Source organism: Tenrec ecaudatus, chromosome 1 (assembly GCF_050624435.1).
Source record: "Tenrec ecaudatus isolate mTenEca1 chromosome 1, mTenEca1.hap1, whole genome shotgun sequence".
In the NCBI taxonomy this organism is placed as follows: domain Eukaryota; kingdom Metazoa; phylum Chordata; class Mammalia; order Afrosoricida; family Tenrecidae; genus Tenrec; species Tenrec ecaudatus.
The window spans coordinates 241,617,932-241,636,571 of NC_134530.1; the positions used below are offsets into that span (position 1 = coordinate 241,617,932).

Sequence of the window (18,640 nt, forward strand, 5' to 3'; positions counted from 1 at the left end):
ATAATCCCGCCTCCCCCTTGGACACTTTCCATCAAGTAGTTGGCAGCTATAATAAATACTCTGAAATACTTCTAATTAAAGAAAGTGCAATCTAACTTATTCCTTTGGTATTAATGAATACTCAATGTCATATATACTTCTATCCCTTGAATATTCACTTTCTCTGTTAAATGCTACGTAGATCAATGTGACAGTATTAAAGAAGATTCAAAGGGAACAGACAAATAAATAACTCATTAGAGCAATAAATGAAAGTGTCCCTAACTGGGCTGACTGACACACTGTAGGTAAGGATTTGTGTCGTCCCTAAGAAAGTAGAAATACCTCCATGCTTCCAAGTGAAAAAGAAAAAAAAAAGATTTTATATATTTAAGTGTCTGAAACACCCTCTAGCTATAGTTTATTTCACAGCAGGAAGAAAACATTAGCTTTCTTTCCATCTCTCAATACGAAGAGATGGTTAAAAAGTATTTGCACGCCAACAGCCTCAAACTCTCCTTCCTTGAATGTTCTGAGGGCATTTTCTGTTTTAATAGGTATCCATTTTACATTTATTCAGAAATGGGTCAGAAGAAAAACAAAGAATTCAACAATGACAGGACTCTCTAACTTTTCTGTTCTATGATCGTCTGTGGAAATGGGGGGAATCAGCTAGATATGTCTCCCCTCCCTCGCCTCCCCCCACAATGCACTTTGACTGGGAGAGCAGCCGAGAGCCGGCTAGAAGTTCTAATCCATTGAAGAACAAGGCAAAAGGACTTTGAATGCCGTGTCCAGTCTCTGGCTCTCGGACGTTAGTCACCCTGGCGCAGACAGTACTTCCGTTTGCTTTCTACAAGAGAAGTTCCGATTTGAACTGTTGCGGCGCAGCATGAGATGCCCAGAGTAAGGGAAAGGGACTGCGGGTCACATAAAAAGTATCCGACGTAGTCCTCGGGAAGCCCCCACAGCCCACCCCTTACTGCGCACACGGAGAGCCAGCACCGACAAACCGCAGAGTTCGTCTCATAAGCCAAGCCGATGGCCAAAGTCCCTTGCAGATCCAGTCTGATGGTGTGGGCGCCAGATTAAAAATGGGTGCTGTTTATATAACACTGCTCCTCCTGAGTGCTTTTGTGAGCTTTCCCATGGCAACCCATACAGCCATCCGAAGACACATCGATAGCCACTTCCCTGAGGTCCCGTCTACTGAGGCCATCGCCTTGGTACCCCTCCAGAGGCGGAGAGCCATTGTGCTCTGCGCTCCCATTGATGTGGGCCAGGGGCAGTGCCCCCGGGGGACAGCACAGCTGCTTTTCACAGCCCTTGGAGATGCAGGGAGCGTTGCAGAGCAAGAGCAAGTCCTGCTCTGGGGGCTCCTTCAGGTCCACGTGTTCAAACTGAATGGTCACGTTGTGGATCCCTGCATTGTGGAAGATTTCCCGAATTTTCACGCTGGCATCCTGATATCCCCTGTCCTTTTGATACTTGATATGCAGAGTGGCAATGATCTTTCCACTGATGAGCTCCCAGATGTGCACTTCATGTATACTGCTAATTCCAGGCACACTGGACAGCTTACTCGCTAGAACAGAGGAGAGCAAACAGAGCAAAGGTGAGTTCTACAACTGAGCGTGGAACTAAGGGAGGAGGCTGGTCCCCTTAAACTTCCTCACCACAATAGCTGCGTCACTCGTTCTCTCACTTACTGCCATTGAGTCCATTGTGACTCAGAGAGACACTATAGAGCAAGGAAGAACTGCCCTGGTGAGATTCAGAGACTGTACCTCTTTATAGGAGTAGAAAGCCGCATCTTTCTCTTGAGTTGGCTAGTGGTTTCAAACTGCTGATCTTGTAGTTCATAACACAACTTGTAACCACTACACCACCAGGGCTCCTACTGAAAATTACTGTTGCTGTTGTGTACCATCGAGTCGATTCCAACTCATAAGGGTCCTGTAGAACAGCAAAGAATTGCCCCCACAGCTGTAATCAATTTGGAAGCCGATTGTCAGGCCTTTGCTCTTGAGCAGGTGGGACATTTGAATCTGCCAACCTCTTGGTAGCAGCTGAATGCTTAACCATGCACCAGCAGGTCACCTTTTAACTAAAAGTTACAGGTAGAAAAATGGCTATCTCTTTATAGGCACATTGGTCTTTCTCCTCTCTGCCTTCTTACACCACATATGTTCAGCACATAAAAGGTAATTCAAGAAAATATAATGATAGTAAAAACAAACAAACAAAAAAACAGTGGTACTAAAACCCAGAGTTGCTGAGTCTACAATAGAATAGATACTCTGTTGGGCTGTTGGTGAGAGAATAAATCAGAATACCATTTTTAACGGAGGTAATTTGGCCACATGGATCAAAAATTTTTAAATGTGGTCAGTAATTCTAGCACTAGCAATTTATTCTGAAGAAAATAACAATAAACATCCCAGATACCTATGTCCAAGAGTAGTTTGGGCAATGCCACTCGTATTTATTTTTAAAATGGAACTTATAAGGAACTGTTTAAGTCAACTGTACATCAGAATATAGTAAGTCATTAAAAAGGAAGTTGAAAGAGAGGATTTAAGGAATGTGGAAATGCATGAGGTAATTCAAAGTAAAAATCCAACCTAAACTGTATATATGACATGATTTTTTTTCTTATAGAACACCTAACTATATGTATAAAAATATGAAGGGTATTCATTGCTGGTGGTAGAATTAATTATCCCTTAAGTTCTGCTTTGTGCTCTTCTGGGTTTTTTCCATACTTTCTAAAATGCAGGTGGATTTAAAGAGAAGGTATTTAGTGGTTATGAACAAAGACTGTGTTTGAATACCAGTTTAGTCATTCACTACTTACATGACCAATTGGGTAATTTACTCAGGCCCTCTGTGCCTTAATTTCCTAGTGATACAAATAGTACCCTATACGATTACATTAAGAATGTAGTCACATAGAACGGTACCTAGATTTTGCTTATATAAGTGACATAAAACTGTTGCAATTGTTATGCTATATTTTCTTAATGTTTTAGAACATATTATTTTATTAAGAAACAACCATTAACTAGACACTTTAGAGTGCACTGTTCTATGAAGACCCTATATGTTGATTGTAAGTTTTTCTGATGTATAACAGTGAAAGTGAACATTTTTTTAAAGAGAAAAGTCAGCCCAAGCCAATACAGATCCAAAATTGCTTTGCACATGTTGATTTTATTTCCCCAATTAGGAAAAGTTCCTTGGGCAATAAAGGCAATGTGTTATGTGGATCCCTCTCCTACCTCCCCGCTAGCTCCTCTGGCTGCAACACTGCCTGAGCAATTAGGAGGCACACAGGAATCAGACGAACTATTTGAATTCTATGCAGAGAGTTAACCGCACACAACTGATTGTCAGAGACAGTCAATTAACCAACACAGCTAGAGATTCAACCAAAGGGGGCACTAGAGCATCCAGAGTAAAAGATAGCAGGATCAATGGCCATCGGACAACAGCATGGTGGGCTGGTACCCTGCCTGCTATTCAATGATGCGAAACTGTACCTTCATAAAACAGCCGCAATGTAAATCAAGCCTTCAGGAGAGGAGGGTCTAACCAGGCCATTGGGATCCACTTAAGTATAATGTCAGGTATTTGTCCCAGAATACAGCCTTAAGACTTTTGGTCTCAGATTTGGTCTCGACTCTTATTTCACTTTTGCTGGCTCACTAATGATGCCACGATAGATATAGCAGTATCAAATATGCATAGAGTAGTTCAAGGGTTTTTCCTATTTTATAAAAGGTAGTTTCCATTTAGAAACACCAGAAATAAAGAAGGTATCCTTCAGTTTCTTGCCAAAATCTAAATACTGCCCACTTAGAAATTCTATCCAGTCTCTAAAATGTGTACCCCCAAGTGTGCATACCAAAGGCAAATATTGGGCCTATTTAGGCAAATTAAAGAAGCAAATTTCACTGTTAAAGGAGGGATTCACTTATCTGAGTTTTAAAACTGTTTTCTACTCTATTACTTTTAGTGGCTTGTATGACCACTAAAATCAGTTAGCCAGAAAACATACATATATGATTAATATTTTTTAGAATAAGGAGACTATAAAGTGAGATCTGGACAAAAGTGGCCTTGTTTGCATTAAAATTAGCCCTTAATCGAAAGGTAAACAGGAATAGGTGTTTTCCAACTCATACATTTTCAAAAATTTAGTTGAGTCTGAGAATCAGGAGATGAAAAACACCTTTGGTTCTTAGAGCTGTGAGTCATCTTGCTAGGCCACAAAACTGATGATGAGATGGCCTATCACCTCGTGATTTGAAGTACTTCAAAATGCATAAATCAAGCATCATTCAGAAATAATACTAGGCCTTTGGCCTGAGCAACATGAAATCAGCTAGAAAACAGCCCGTCTGACTTACTCAGCTCTTCCACGTCAACTCCTTTGGGGACCATCTGTAGCAAGATGGCTGCGGTTTCCTTGATGAGTGGAAAGGCTGATGACAAAATGATGATGACCATGACCACAGTCAGGCTGGGGTCAATGTAGCACTGCCAGTTACAGGGGTCATCACGTTTCAGGGGAAGCACATAGAATATCGTGGCTGTGATCACCACAACCACAGACCCCAGAGCGTCTCCCATCACATGCAAAAGTACACCTGCCAGAAAGAAAGAACAACGGCTGAAGCACAAATCCGAGTGGGATGGATGCCACATGACACTCACTGACTCACGATCTCATGTCCATGTATACCTGTTGCTACTGGTTTCCTGTTTGGGTAGGACAGTAGGATGGGTCAAAATGAAAAAATAATGGCAGCCACTTTTCTGAAGATCAAGTACAAGGTCGCCCTCCAAGATATTGAGGCTAGGACGAGATTGTCTAGGAAGACCTGAAGGTGGCAGGCACCTTGAGGCAAGAGCGACTGCCATCTCACAGTGCCAGTTCGCTACCACCCCACAGTCTATCCTGGAGAACAGGTGGTGCAAATGTCCTCTCTCTCTTACAAACACCTGTGTGTTGCCTTGCTTTAAACATTTCTGAGGAAGAAAGGAAGCACAGACTACTTTGAATCAGAAGCTGGGTCCCAAGAACAATAATATTTCTGCTGAATAGCATGTCTTTTGTACAATAAAATAAAATAAAAATTTTCTCTCTCATTCTGACTCATAGTGACCCTATAATAGGACACGGTAGAATTGCCCCTGTGAGTTTCTGAGACTGTAACTCTTTAAAGGACTAGAAAGTCTTGTTTTTCTCCTGTGGAGCTGCTGGTAGTTTTGAACTGCTGACCTTGTAGTTAGTAGCCCAACATGAAACCATTACGCCACCAGGGCTCCTTATAAAACTTGTGAAAGACTCTATTTAAGAAAATAGGTTCTGAAGGAATAAATGACCAAGTAGAAAACATGCCCCCCCCCAAAAAAAAATGGTTGCCATCAAATCTATTGGGAATTAAGGTGGTGGTGGTTGTCATCAGGTGCCACTGAACCGGTAATACTGTCCCACTGGTGTGTCAAACGCAGGTAGCCAGGATAAATCATTAGCAACTAGTTTCCCTTGCAGAATCGATGCAGTGATTAGACTAAGCGACTAGGGTCAGAGTCTATGCCTGCAATCGACCTACTTTCAAACCCCAATGACTTGCCCTATGAAACGTCAAACAAGCAGGAAGAGGACAGACAGCCAAGCACACACGTACCACGGATTTCAAATTAACCCCAAATCTCCCTACCTCTGATGTTCAGAGCTTCGGACTTTTTCTCCTTTTTCGATGTTTCCTCAGGTTCATTCGGGGTGTTTAGGGAATCACCTGCATTCAAAGAAGAAACCTTGTGTTGTGTATAAGTTCTACAAACAAAAAGAACCAGTGGACTCAAAATAAAGGTTTTGTTATTTTAAATTCCTACCAGCTCCTCAGAAAACCCTACCCACCCCTACGCGCGCACAAAGCCCAGGACAGTGCCATTTTGGCCCTGAAATAAGCCTTGCGGTCCTCCTCTGGACTGTATTTGCACTTCCTTCCAAGTTACAACCAAGCGAGGGCAAGTAGGAGCGTCCCGCCCCAAAACTTAATTCCCGGAGGAGTGGAAGGACAAGAGGGTGCAAAGCTAAGGTTATATGGCAATTAACGCGGGGCGAGGGCGGTAGGCGAGTACTATCTGTTGCTCAGTAGAACTGACTGATACCCAAAAAGACCAACTCTGCAGCCCAGAGCAAGGGGGGGGGGAGCAAAGGCGTTCCTTTGAGGGTCTAGGAGAGAAAGAGAGGAAGCGTGAGAAATGTTGAAGTTAGCAAAAGAGATGCATTTTAAAAATAGCAGATTAGGGAGCCAAGAGAGGTAGGCAGCGAGGGAGCAAGGGCGGATGGAGGCGACACGGGGAAAGAGATGCAACCGAAAGGCACCTGCTACATTTGAGAACACGGTCGCCCGTGCGGCCTCCTTCATTTCACCCGGGGCGCCCCGGAGGGTCAGGGCCGAGTCCGTGCTGGGGGCCGTCGGGGTGCCTGCCCGGCTCTCCTCTCCCAGAGGCCCCTCGAAAGCGCCGCGAGCCCCGCCTTGGGCCGCTGGCGGCTGCTCGGACTGGCGGTGGCGGTGGCTTCGGCGGCCCCGGCGCCCGCAGGAGAGGCAGGAGGAGCAGTCCTGGAAGATGAGCAGCCCCACCACGTTGACCGCCAGGCCCAGGGCGCCCACGATGAGCACCAGCTCGGGGTCGTCGATGCGCTCGGGCCGGGCCAGGCGCAGGATGGCCTCCACGAAGATGGTGAAGCAGAGCGCCGTGAGGAAGACGGCGTTGCTCAGCGCGCCCACCACCTCCGCGCGGCTGTAGCCGTAGGTGGCCCGCGCGCTCCGGGCGCGGCGGCGCGCGATGTAGCCGGCGCTCAGCCCCACGCACAGCGAGATCAGGTCGGAGAGCATGTTGAACGAGTCGGAGAGCAGCGCGATCGAATTGCCCAGGTAGCCCGAGACCAGCTCGGCCACGAAGAAGGCGACCGTGAGCACGAGCATGAAGAGCAGCCGGCACGTCTTGCCCGAGTAGCGGCCCATCTCCGCTCGGCGGCCGCCGGGCGCCCCGCGCGCTCCTGTCTCGGCGCGCCCTGCGGAGGGCTGAGCCTGGGGCGCAGCGCGCGCCGCCGCCGCCGCAACAAGTGGGGTCCCCGCGCCCCGCACCCGACTCCGCCGAGTGGCGCTGGCGATCGCCGGGCTCAGGTGGCGGCCCTGCCTTGGAGCTTTTTATAAAGCGTAGGCAAAGCACCTCCAGGCTGCATGTCCAGAGTCTAAAGGAGTGGCGGGTAAGGCGGCGGTATCTGGAAAGATCTTGTGCTGCCTGCGCCAGAGGCCTCTTCCCCTGGGGGCCTGACTTGGCTGGTGGCCAAGGGCTGGTGTCTCTCCTAGGACAGAGCGGCTCGGAAAGGGGATCGGCAGGGAAGAGAGGTCGGTCCCCACAGTAGTGGGTTTCACCCAGTGGCGTCACGTCTCCGGTCCGTCTGGATCCCCAGTGCCCTGACTATTGATTGATTCACCGTGATAAGGACATTATGGCTGTGGGGTGTGTGCTTCCAGGCGCACAAGGCTGCTTTCACGTACGCGCCCAGAAGCTGCGCGTATTACAGGTCCCATAATAACCTATTAAGTCTCAGAAGTAGCCCCAGCTTGGCCGGTGAAGTACACACCCAACTGATCTGCCCTTCATCACACTCCTTGTCTCCCACTTCATTAAGTTTGTTACACTGTCACCTGGGCCACCACTTCTATGATCACATGTCATTTGCCTGTTCTATGACTCGGCTTATCCAGCCTTTCTAAAAGTCACATTTTAGTTGCTGTTATGCCCTAATGGCGCAATATCTGGTCCCTCTTTCTCCCTTACAGACCTTTCACCTCAAAATCTCTCCCAGAGAGGGACTGCAGGCAACCCTCCAGAAGCCCACTCAAAACTCAAACTCACTGCCTTCCAGTCGATGCCTACTCGTAGCGACCCCAAAGCGCAAGACAGACTGCCCTTGGGAGTTTCCCAGTTGTTGCCGGCAGAGAAAGCCCTATCTTTCTCCCACTGAGCTGCGGGTGCTTTTCAACTGCTAACCATGCAGTTAACAGCGCAACACAAGTAACCACGATGCCATGAGGGCTCAGAGATCTCCCTTTTGTAAGTCTGCCACTTCCAACCAGTGTTAAGCGCAGTTTCTCCTTGGTCCTAACAAGTCTCCAAGCCACCAAAGAACCCAGGGCCTCCTCTGTCAACTTGTCTCCTTTGCATTGGAGAGAATGTTATACCCACCCCCATGTGTCCCTGACAGCTGACCTGACACTAGTTCAATAGCTGACCTACATAAGGTTTCTTCCAGATAAAACCTCCCCTGTTGACAACAGGCTCTGTTCCAAGTGAAAATTATTTACCCCTCTCTGCGGGAGTTCTAGGGAAGGCTGGGTAACAGGATCATTGGAAGAAGCCTTCCTGCCGGTTAGGTCATGGGAGTGAGAGTGAGCCTTTGCAGGTTTCCTTACTGCTTTGCTTTGCGTTCCTTCCCAAAGATTTGAAGACAGACTCTGGTATTCTCTGTCCTTCCCTGCCCCCTCCCTAGCCCTTGAACTTTAACCATTCCTCAAGAAGAAAAAAAGCCAAACGCACACATCTGTTATTTGGATTGGAAACTAATGAAAATGTCTCAGACAAACAAAAGGCTATGGGTTGAGTTAGCAAAACACGCTGACCCTAACCCCACTGCCTTGGCTCAATAGGTGATTGCCTTTTGTTGTCTTTTAATGGTCTCTGGGGCCCTGGAGGGCAGTGGGTTTTGCACTGGGCTGTTAACCACAGGTCAGCAGTTGCTCAGAAAGACCCACAGCTGTAGTTCTCTTCTGTCTGTAGGGTTACTATGAGCTAGAATCAACGCAACAGCAGCGGGAGGCTCCCTACCTCACAAAGAAACCTGCCTCTAAGTGTTCCACCTTACACCTGAAGAGCATCCAAATTCAGGGAGTTGATTAAGCATACCCTTCCTACCTCCAAGAAAAAAAATTTTAATCCTTATACTGAGAAGGTGAGGGAATTAATCATTTTAAATGTTCTCTAAAAATGACGAATGATTTAAGAGGGAAAAAGTATATAAACCCCCAAACAAAACTCACGGCCATTGAGTCAATTCTGACTCATGGCGACCCAGTAGGACAGAGAACACCACCACTGTGGATTTCCAAGACTGTGAAACTCTTTACAGGAGCAGAAAGCTCTCCAGACGCAGCTAGCTGGTGGTTTCAAACTGCTGGCCTTGAGAAACCAGGCCAGTGTGAGGAAGAATTTAAGAGTGAAGAAAAGTATAAGGTGAGCTAACGTTTGAAATGGTATGAATTTGGTAGAGTTCCTTAACTACCTAGTCCTGTTCTCACTACTGTAAAATGGCAACAATAACGGCCTCCCCTTGTATAGTTATGAGAATCAATGTGTTAAGGGCTTATAATAGCAAGTCTGGCCCATAGAACTCAATAAAAATATTTCTAATCTGAAGGTCCCTGGGTAGTGCAAACTTCTTGACTAGATCACTATGAGTTGGAATCAGCTTGACCGTAGTGAAGTTTTTTTGGCTGAGACTGACCTGGAGGTGGGTGGTTCAAACCCACCCACTGACACAAAGAAAGGCCTGATGAGCTGCTTCTGTAAGGTTACAGCCAAGAAAACCCTATGGAGCTACTATAGTGTGTACCACATGGGATGGCCGTGAGTAGGAATTGACTTTGACAACAATGGGGTTTTAATAGTGCTATTATTACTATAGCATATAATTCACAAATTAATATTGAACAACAAAGACATCCTGTAAGGTACACCACAGTAGTACACTCTTAACAATCTCTGGCTTGTGTTGTCTTCAGACTAGAACTTCCCCCAAACATTGAACATATGACCCAGAACAGAGCAGGCCCGTAGTGGTTGCGAATGGAGTTCTAGTAGTGTATTGGTTACATGTTGGGCTGCAATCCGCATAGTCAGCAGTTCAAAACCACCAGCAGCTCCCTGGGGAAAAGACTGGGCTTTCTAGTCCTGTAAACCGTTAAAATCAGAAACCCCCAGAGTTCGCTATGAGTCATTCTTGACTCAATGGCAGTGGAATAGTGGTTACACAACGGGCTACTAACCACAACATCAGCAGCTCGAAACCACAAGCTGGTCACAGGGAGAAAGAGAAAGCTTTCTACTCCCACAATGAGTTAACAGTAGGAGATGAAACATACAATGTTCCTCTAGTTCTTAAATGCTTCCTCCCCACACTATCATGATCCCAATTCTACCTTACAAGTCTGGCTAGACCAGAGGATGTACACTGCTACAGACAGGAACTGGAAACACAGGGAATCCAGGATGGATGGTCCCTTCAGGACCAGTGGTGATAGGGGCGATACCTGGAGGGTGGAGAGAAGGTGGGATAAAAAGGGGAACCAATTACAAGAAACTAACTATAACCTCTTCCCTGTGGGATGGACAACAGAAAAGTGGGTGAAGGGAGACGTCGGACAGTGTAAAATATGACAAAATAATAATAATTTATAAATTATCAAGGGTTCATGAGGGAGGGGGAAAACAGGGAGGGAGGGGAAAAATGAGGAGCTGATATTAAGGGCTCAAGTAGAAAGCAAATGTTTTGAAAATGATGATGGCAACAAATGTACAAATGTGTGTGACATAATGGATGGATGGATGGATTGTGATAAGAATTGTATAAGCCCCCAATAAACTGATTTTTTTTTTAAGAATTACAGTAAGAAACCCACAAGGGCAATTCCACCCTGCCCTGTAGGGTCGCAGTGAGTCAGAATCAAGGTGCTGGCAGTGACTGAGTGTGTTACTCACTCCTCGGGGCTGTAAAGTATTCCTTTTGATTGCGTTTCTTAGTCATTCACAACTTAAAGAAAACGCTGCCATCAGCAGAAGTACAGCCCTTGTGCCTAATGCCTCCTTGTTCTCCCAGCCAAGAGAGATAACAAGAACTATGTCTGACAAACCCAGTAGCCAAGGAAGCACTTTAAGAAGGGGGTGATGAGTGGTTGAACCCCACAGCCTCAGACCCAGTTTCTGAGTTTCGCAAAAGGTTTGAAGAGGATTTCCCCATAAGCAACATAAGCACTGGCTTACCTGCGCTTACTTACTAATTTGAGCCAGGGTGGTGTAGTGGGTTAGGTGCTGGGCAGCTAACTGCCAGGTCAGCATCTTCCCGTGGGAGAAAGATGAGGCTTTCTCCTCCCTGAAGGAGCAGTCTCGAAAATCCTCAGGGGCAGTTCTACCCGCCTGTTGGGTCCCGAGGAGTCAGAATTGACTGGACAGCCGTCCATTTCTGTTCTCTTGTTTTCACTTCGTAATCTGTAGTGAAGGCACCATGCTTACCTTGCTTACTTGGTACTGCAGCCCTGTCAGGAACTGTAAATTTTAAGGTTTTATTCTGGGGAAGATGCTGTGGAGTTGGAAAAGAGAACCTTTGATACGGTTAAAAAAAAAAAGTGAACATTTTCACTACAGATAACTAAGTAAGCACACATAAATCCATGCTTACTTTGCTTATTGGGAAACCCAGGCCTACATAGGATTGGGGTTGGCAGATGGTATTCACAAATTTTACTTGAACAAAATGTTTTGACTAACAATAACAATATGCTCACTTTCTATATTTTACACAAATAATGTACACGTTATATAGCTTTTGAGGTGTGCAACCCCCTCTCCCACCAGTTTATTAAGCATCCTGCATCAGAATATGTAAAAATATGATTACGTTCTTGTGGTTGTGTGTGGTTCTCAAATGAGCCCCACCTCTCGGCAACTCGTAACGTAGGTTCCTGAGTAGAACGGATCTGTGGGGTTTTCTCAATTACGGTCTTTCAGGAAGCAGTGTACTGGGTCTTGCTTCCATAGAATTGCTGGGCAGGTTTGAAGCACCAACCGTGAGGTTAGCAGTCCATGAAAAGCCACGAGAGCTCCCCAGGTTAAATAAAATAAGGGGTGTGTGTGTTCATACCTTGAGCAGAATATAGGCTGCATGTTATAGATTACAATGTTATGAGGCTTTTATAGTCTGTGTTTATTGAACTTCTACCTCTGCCCAAGTGGGGCCCTGGTGGCTGAGATATGGCTCTTCCAGGCCTAACTCCTTATGGGACATGTGGTAGTTCCGGACTCTCTGCCTGTGGCTAAAATCCCACTTTGGAGGGGGTTCTCTGTCATAAAATTAGGGTGGGAGGTAGCTTTAGACTCTGCTAGAGGGTGTGACTTACGTCCCCGTCCTTTGCCTCCTTGGAGGTCTGGTCTGCTAAAAGATGAAACCCACGCCTCCATCGGAGCCATTCCTCTGCACACAAGGGCCAGCTCCGACAGAGAGAGAAAGCCCAGGAGCATCAGAAGACCACGTTCCAGATCTCTGTCTGAAGGGGCAGAGGCGGAGACCAGAGGCACCAGAGACCGTGCCACCTGGACTAGGGGCCAGAGCAAGAGGAGCAGCGCGAGACGGTGGGACTGCGAGCCTGAGAGGCAGGCGGCTTCCTGGCCCACGGAGGCAGATGGCTGAGAGACTGAGGGACAGACAGGGACTTGGCTGCTGGCTGAAGACAGGTGTTACTATAGGCCAATGACTGTATCCTCACTGTTTACTGATCTTTATTTGTGGTAACCTAGTAACTTCCCAATACACTCCCATGATTGTGAGTCTGGTCTGTGAGTTCTGTGTGGTCATTTCAACAAGACGTCAGATCCAGCACAGAAGGAGGGTGCCATGGTGGGAACGGTTGGTGTCATGTGAGTAAAGAAGGCTGGTGTGTGGAAGTGCGACTGACCCCTGCCTCATGGCAGTAGAAAGCAAAAACTCACTGCCATCGAGTCATCAGTGACTTATAGTGACTCTCGAGGACAGGGTAGAAGTGCCCTGTGTGTTTCTGAGACTGTCACTCTTCGTGGGAGCAAAAAGCCTCGTCTTTCTCCCTGGGAGTTGCTGCTGGTTTCCAACTGCTAGCCTCATAACTAGCAGCCTACAATGTCACCCACTAGGCCACCAGGGCTCCGAGAAAGCCAGAGGAGGTCAGACAGGGCCTCGTATGCTGTTTATTGCCATGGGGTCCTGACTTCAAGGTCAGCAATTCAATACCACCATCTGCTCCTTCGGAGAAAGATGAAGCTTTCTACTCCCATGAGCATGTCTTTCTCAGAAACCCCCAGGACAGGCCTACTTTCCCCTGCAGTCTCCCCAGGTGTCAGAGCTAACTCTGTGGAGCTGACCTCTGCCCGGCCCTGTGCTGAATATATTCTAGACATTGTCTCATTTCATGCTCACAATTGCCCTATAAAATGCCATTTTGTAGATGAAGAACCTGACATCAGAAGGTTTCTAAGTAACCTCTCTCACGATCTGTAAATGATAGACCCCGATCTACCCATTAAACTCTAGAATTTAAATTCCACCCACATGATGTTAATTGGATCGTTTTTAACATTTCTTCGCTTCTGAACAGGAAGACAAATTAGTTTAAGTTTCTTTTTTCTTTGTGCAAACTCTTATATGCTGAACTCATAATTTCAGAGATTATGACACTACATGTCATTGACAAATTTTTATTGCGAATTCGGTGAGGGTCTACAAAGTGAGTCTTCAGTTTTACACTCAACAATTTATACACGTTTTGCTTCATCCCATTCATTTTAAATGTCTCAATATAGCGGCACTCATCCCACTATCTCCAGTGTTTCTTGTTTCCATTCCTCCTCCTTCCGTGACACTTCTGAACTTTACCCTTCGGCAAATGGTTCCCCTGGGTCTTACATGGCTGATTGCACCACCAGTGCTGCTGTTTCCCTCATAAAACTGTCTATTGTTTGACTGAAAATTGAGCTATGGGGTTAAATTCAACTCCCACCATCTTGGGGCTTCCACCCGGCTATCTAACCAGTAAGCGTGGTCTTTTATGATTTTGAATTTTGTTCCACATTTTCCTCCTACTCCATCCAGGGGTTTCTAATGTGATCCCTTTCAGAGGTGAAGGTAATTGTAGTAGGGCAACATCTAGTTCTTCAGGTCTTAGAGTTGAGAAGGCTTATATTTGTGTGGTCTATTAGTCCACTGGATAAAAATTCTTTCTCTACTGGTATTTGATCCAGAAATCAGCAAACCTTTTTTTTTGTTTTTGGCAAGAAATTGTAAACACAATTGTTTGGGCTTTTATATTTTATTTCTATTTGACAAGAGATTATATTTCTAAAACTATAGAGATAGCAAGTAGAATAAGGGTCCCTGGGGGGTACAGTGGGGATTGAGGGGAGCTGATATCAAGGAATTCAAGAAGGAAGAGAATATTTTGAAACCTATTGTCATAGCAATTGTACAATACTTCTTGATGTGATTGAACTATGGAATGATAAGATAGCTGTATTAGCTCCCAATAAAATTCTTTTGGGGGAAAATATATATTTGCTTCAGGAAAAAGGATGCTCACTAAGACAACAGATGGTATATGGTATATCTTTTGATAGCCTGGCACCCATCAGCTTTCTTCACCACATTTGCTTGTGCACACATTTGTCTTCAGCGATTGTGTTGGAAGGTGTGCATCATGGAATGCCAATTTAATAGAACTAAGTGTTCTTGCATTAAGTAAGTACTTGAGTGGATGCCCAATGTCCATCTGCTACCTTAATACTAAACCTATAAATATATGCACATAGATCTAGTTTCCAATCATCCTACATAAATATATTGACATATGTACATGCCTGTATTTAGACCTCTATAAATGCCCTTTGCCTCCTAGTTCTTTCCTTTATTTCCTTTTACTTTCCTGTTATCCCACTATCATGCTTAGCCTTCATTTGGGTTACAGTAATTCCTTTCCATTACATTGCCCTTGCTGAATCCCTACCAGGCCTCTCACACCCTTCTTGCCACTACTTTTAGATCACCTGTTGTTCCCTTGCCCCTGGGTTGGTCAACACCACCTCCCCCTCTCCCATGTCACACTGGAACCATCGGTCCCATTATTTTCTCTTCCAGACTGTTCATCCAGCCTAGATAGACCTGTAGAAATAATAATATGCACAAAAAAACAAGGCATAGCCAAACAAAGCGACAAAAGAGAACATTCCAACAAAGAAAACCAATGACCAAAAATTAATTAATAATTTTTTTAAAAGAAAAGCCTGTAAATAGATCAAGGTTGGTCATCTCAGAAACAACAAAGCCCACATGAAAGTAGCACACCGGCCTGTGTGACCACGAGGTGTTAAAGGGGTCAGATATCAGGCATCAAAAAACAAAAATCATATCTTTGTGAATGAGGGGGAGTGCAGAGTGGAGACCAAAAGCCCATCTGTAGGCAAATAGACATCCCCTTACAGAAGGGCTGCAGGGAGGAGACAAGCCAGTGAGTGTGCAGTGTAGCAACAATGAAACATACAACTTTCCTCTAGTTCTTAAATGCTTCCTCTCCCCCACTATCATGATTCCAATTCTACCTTACAAATCCGGATAAACCAGAGGATGCACACTGGTACAGATAGGAACTGGAAACACAGGGAATCCAGGACGGATGATCCCTGCAGGACCAGTGGTGAGAGTGGCGATCCCGGGAGGGTGGAGGTAAAATGGCGTAGAAAGGGGAAACCGATTAGAAGGATCTACATATAACCTCAACTCTGGGGAACGGAAAACAGAAAAGTGGGTGAAGGGAGATGTCGGACAGTGTAAGACATGACAAAATAATAATAATTTATAAATTATCAAGGGTTCATGAGGGAGAGGGTGTGGGGAGGGAGAGAAAAATGAAGAGCTTATACCGAGGGCTTAAGTGAAGAGCAAATATTTTGAGAATGATGAGGGCAACGGATATACAAATGTGCCTGACACAATTGATGTATGTATGAATTGTGATAAGCGTTGTACGAACCCCCAATAAAATGATTTTTAAAAAAGAATGATCATTGTGCCCAAGGCAATGGATTCATTCCCAAGTAATATCCTCCAGACGATAAGCATCTTCAAAAAATTTGACACTTGCCATAATTTAGCCCAGCTCCACGCACACAGAACAGGATATCAAATGACGACTTTTCAGAACCACTTCTCCAAGTAGTTAAAGAATTGTGTTAGACAGGGTTCTCTGGAGAGACAAAACCAGATTGCTAATAATTATATATATATAAAGATAAATAGATATATAACACAAGAAATGAACGGTTAAATTGTAAAGCAGTACAAATGGCTCAGTGCAACTCACTCCTGAGAGAGTTGTCAGATACTGGCAGTCCTTCAAGTCTTGAGAGCCGCCTGGTAGTCCTCTGTAGAGAGATCCAGGCTATCTCAGCACAGGCAGCAAACAGCAAGGCAGGTCACCAACAGTCAGTCCCCAGCTCAAGAGATGTAAATTCCAATTGTATGGTGAAGGAGTTCTTAAAGGGACCTCAAATTACAGTGACACAGTTCACAGGTAGTGTAGCTTGCAAACTGAGGCACAGAACAAGCAAGGCAGCCACACACTGGTCCAATGATCAAAGAGCGAGAGATAAGAAAGGCGAGGCTCGCCAAGCCATTCATCTCTCTGCCCTTCAATTAATCCCACATGTGTGTATCGGCCAGGCTGGCACAATAAACTACCTCAACAATCTAGCTTTTTTACCCCTCAACATATATCAGAAGACATTAAAATTGAGAGATTATAGGCTTGAGGTGAGCATTTTTTCCCTTCATAAAATGGGCATGTAATACGGGAGAGGGGGGACAAGATAAGAGTCAGGGTGCAGTAAGGCACCGATGAAACACACCAGCATTTCACCTTCTCTAATAAGTCACAACTTTTCTAGCCTTCTAATTTGTGTTTGGTGCTGTTCATTTTTATATGATTTCACTTGTAAACCTATTTACACGTGCATTTGCCTACAAGTCCTACATGATCTCAGCCATGATTAATCATGCAGAATTCAGGGCAGTGGATTGTTTACTGTGGCTCTTCTAGCCAAAGCCTCTAACTCCTACCCAACGACCTTCCCTTGGGTGAATCTGGAAAGGTGAAGGAAGATACTGACAGGATTCACCTGTGAGTCATTTCTCATAAGATTCCCTAGAGTGGCATCCTACTGTGTATAAAATAAAGCCCTCTGAGAAGAGGAAGGATCTTATTACTAGCAAGAGCCAGGATTGGAGTGTGTCCTCTGCACCTAAGATCCCTGGGCAGTGACCATCTGGATCCAGATAACAGCTATACCACCAGAAGAGCAGTAGCAGAACAATGAACAGCGTGATGTCTGTCAAAACCTATGGAGCAAGTTGAGTGTGTTTGTGCAGGAGTGTGTTTGTGCTTCTGAGCATTTAATGGGGGTTTGGACTTGGGGACCCATGGAAGTAGAGCTCAGTACCTTTGGGCTGAGGCCGAGTGGAATGGGGTGTTTCTGAGCACTTAATTCAGGAAGTTGGAGTTACTGACCCACAAATTTGAGCTAAATTTCTGTGGGTTGAGGCTTACCGCAGAGTGGTGTGCCCCTTGGACATTTATTAGCTGGTTTGACAGTACTTTGTAACCTATGCTGATAAACAACTCAAGCCTGAGCTTTTCTCACTGGCATCACAACTTGTTGACTCCCTTAATAAATCCTATAATCCTAAATTTTGTCTGTGAGTTCTGTGTAGCTATCACAATGGATATTAGAATCTAGAGATAAATTATAGAACATTAATTAAGTATATAAACCTACCCCACTAATAGAACCCTGGTAACCTAGTGGGTTACACATTGCACTGCAAACCTTAAAGTTAGAAGCTCAAAAACATCAGTCACATGGGGGCCATTCTAGTCTGTCCTATAGGGTCACTCTTAGTCTGAATATTGACTCAATGGCAGTGATAGCCCATTAATCTATCTCATGTAACAGTTTAATGTAAAAATTAGCTGAATTGTGATACACTTCTTAAAGACCAACTTGAAATTCTCTTATTCTCAATAAATTCTCACCATAATCATATGAAACTTTGTAAATGCAAACACATTTAGATTATGTGTTTGATATTATAAGGAGTCCCTGTGGTGACTATTACGTGAGCATGAAACCATTAACCACAAGGTTGGTGGTTCAAATCCACCAGTTGTTTGGCAGGAAAAAGATGTGTTTGTATGCTCCCATAAGGATTTAGACAGCCTTGAAAATTCTATTTAACACAACAATGAGTCAGATATGATTCAATGGTAGTGAGTTTTGGGTGATGAATGATATTATGATTAAAATGTATAATTTTAATTGTGCTAATTGCTTTTGTCCCTACTGTTGTCATTCCACTCATTTATATCATGAGTTATAATTTATAAGTAACATTAGTAAGCACTTACTAATGAATATCAAGAATTATAGCTATCATTTTGGATTAAACTAAGTGTAAAGAAAACAAAAATCTTCACAAATACATAACATCCTTATCAGCAAAGAAAAAACTAAAGTTGTCAAAGATTCTATTTTAGTCATGAAAGCAGCAGTCGAGAAATTGAACAACTTTTTGCATTCAGTAAATCTGCGGTACAAGACTGATTTAAACTGTCAAAGAGCAAAGATGTCATTTTGAGGACTGAGGTGCACCTGACCCAAGCCAAAGTGTTTCACTCACCTCATATGTATGCGAAATTTGGACAATGAATAAGGAATATCAGAGAAGAAT

General features: G+C 44.7%; 1 protein-coding gene across 2 annotated transcripts in view; it reads right to left on the reverse strand.

The window, feature by feature from the left end:
* Positions 1-1,067: 1,067 nt before the first annotated feature.
* The window catches only part of SLC30A10 (solute carrier family 30 member 10), a 61,528-nt gene continuing 43,955 nt past the window's right edge, over positions 1,068-18,640 (reverse strand). Inside the window, exons 1-4 of one of the 2 annotated variants that reach the window (XM_075540582.1) lie at positions 6,380-7,022; positions 5,709-5,786; positions 4,392-4,631; positions 1,068-1,564 (exon numbers count right to left, since the gene is read on the reverse strand). In XM_075540582.1, the coding sequence (XP_075396697.1) occupies positions 1,068-1,564; positions 4,392-4,631; positions 5,709-5,786; positions 6,380-7,022 (1,458 nt within the window). Of the gene's footprint in view, positions 1,565-4,391; positions 4,632-5,708; positions 5,787-6,379; positions 7,023-18,640 lie in introns of those variants that run through there. The other variant, XM_075540583.1, reaches the window with a different exon arrangement.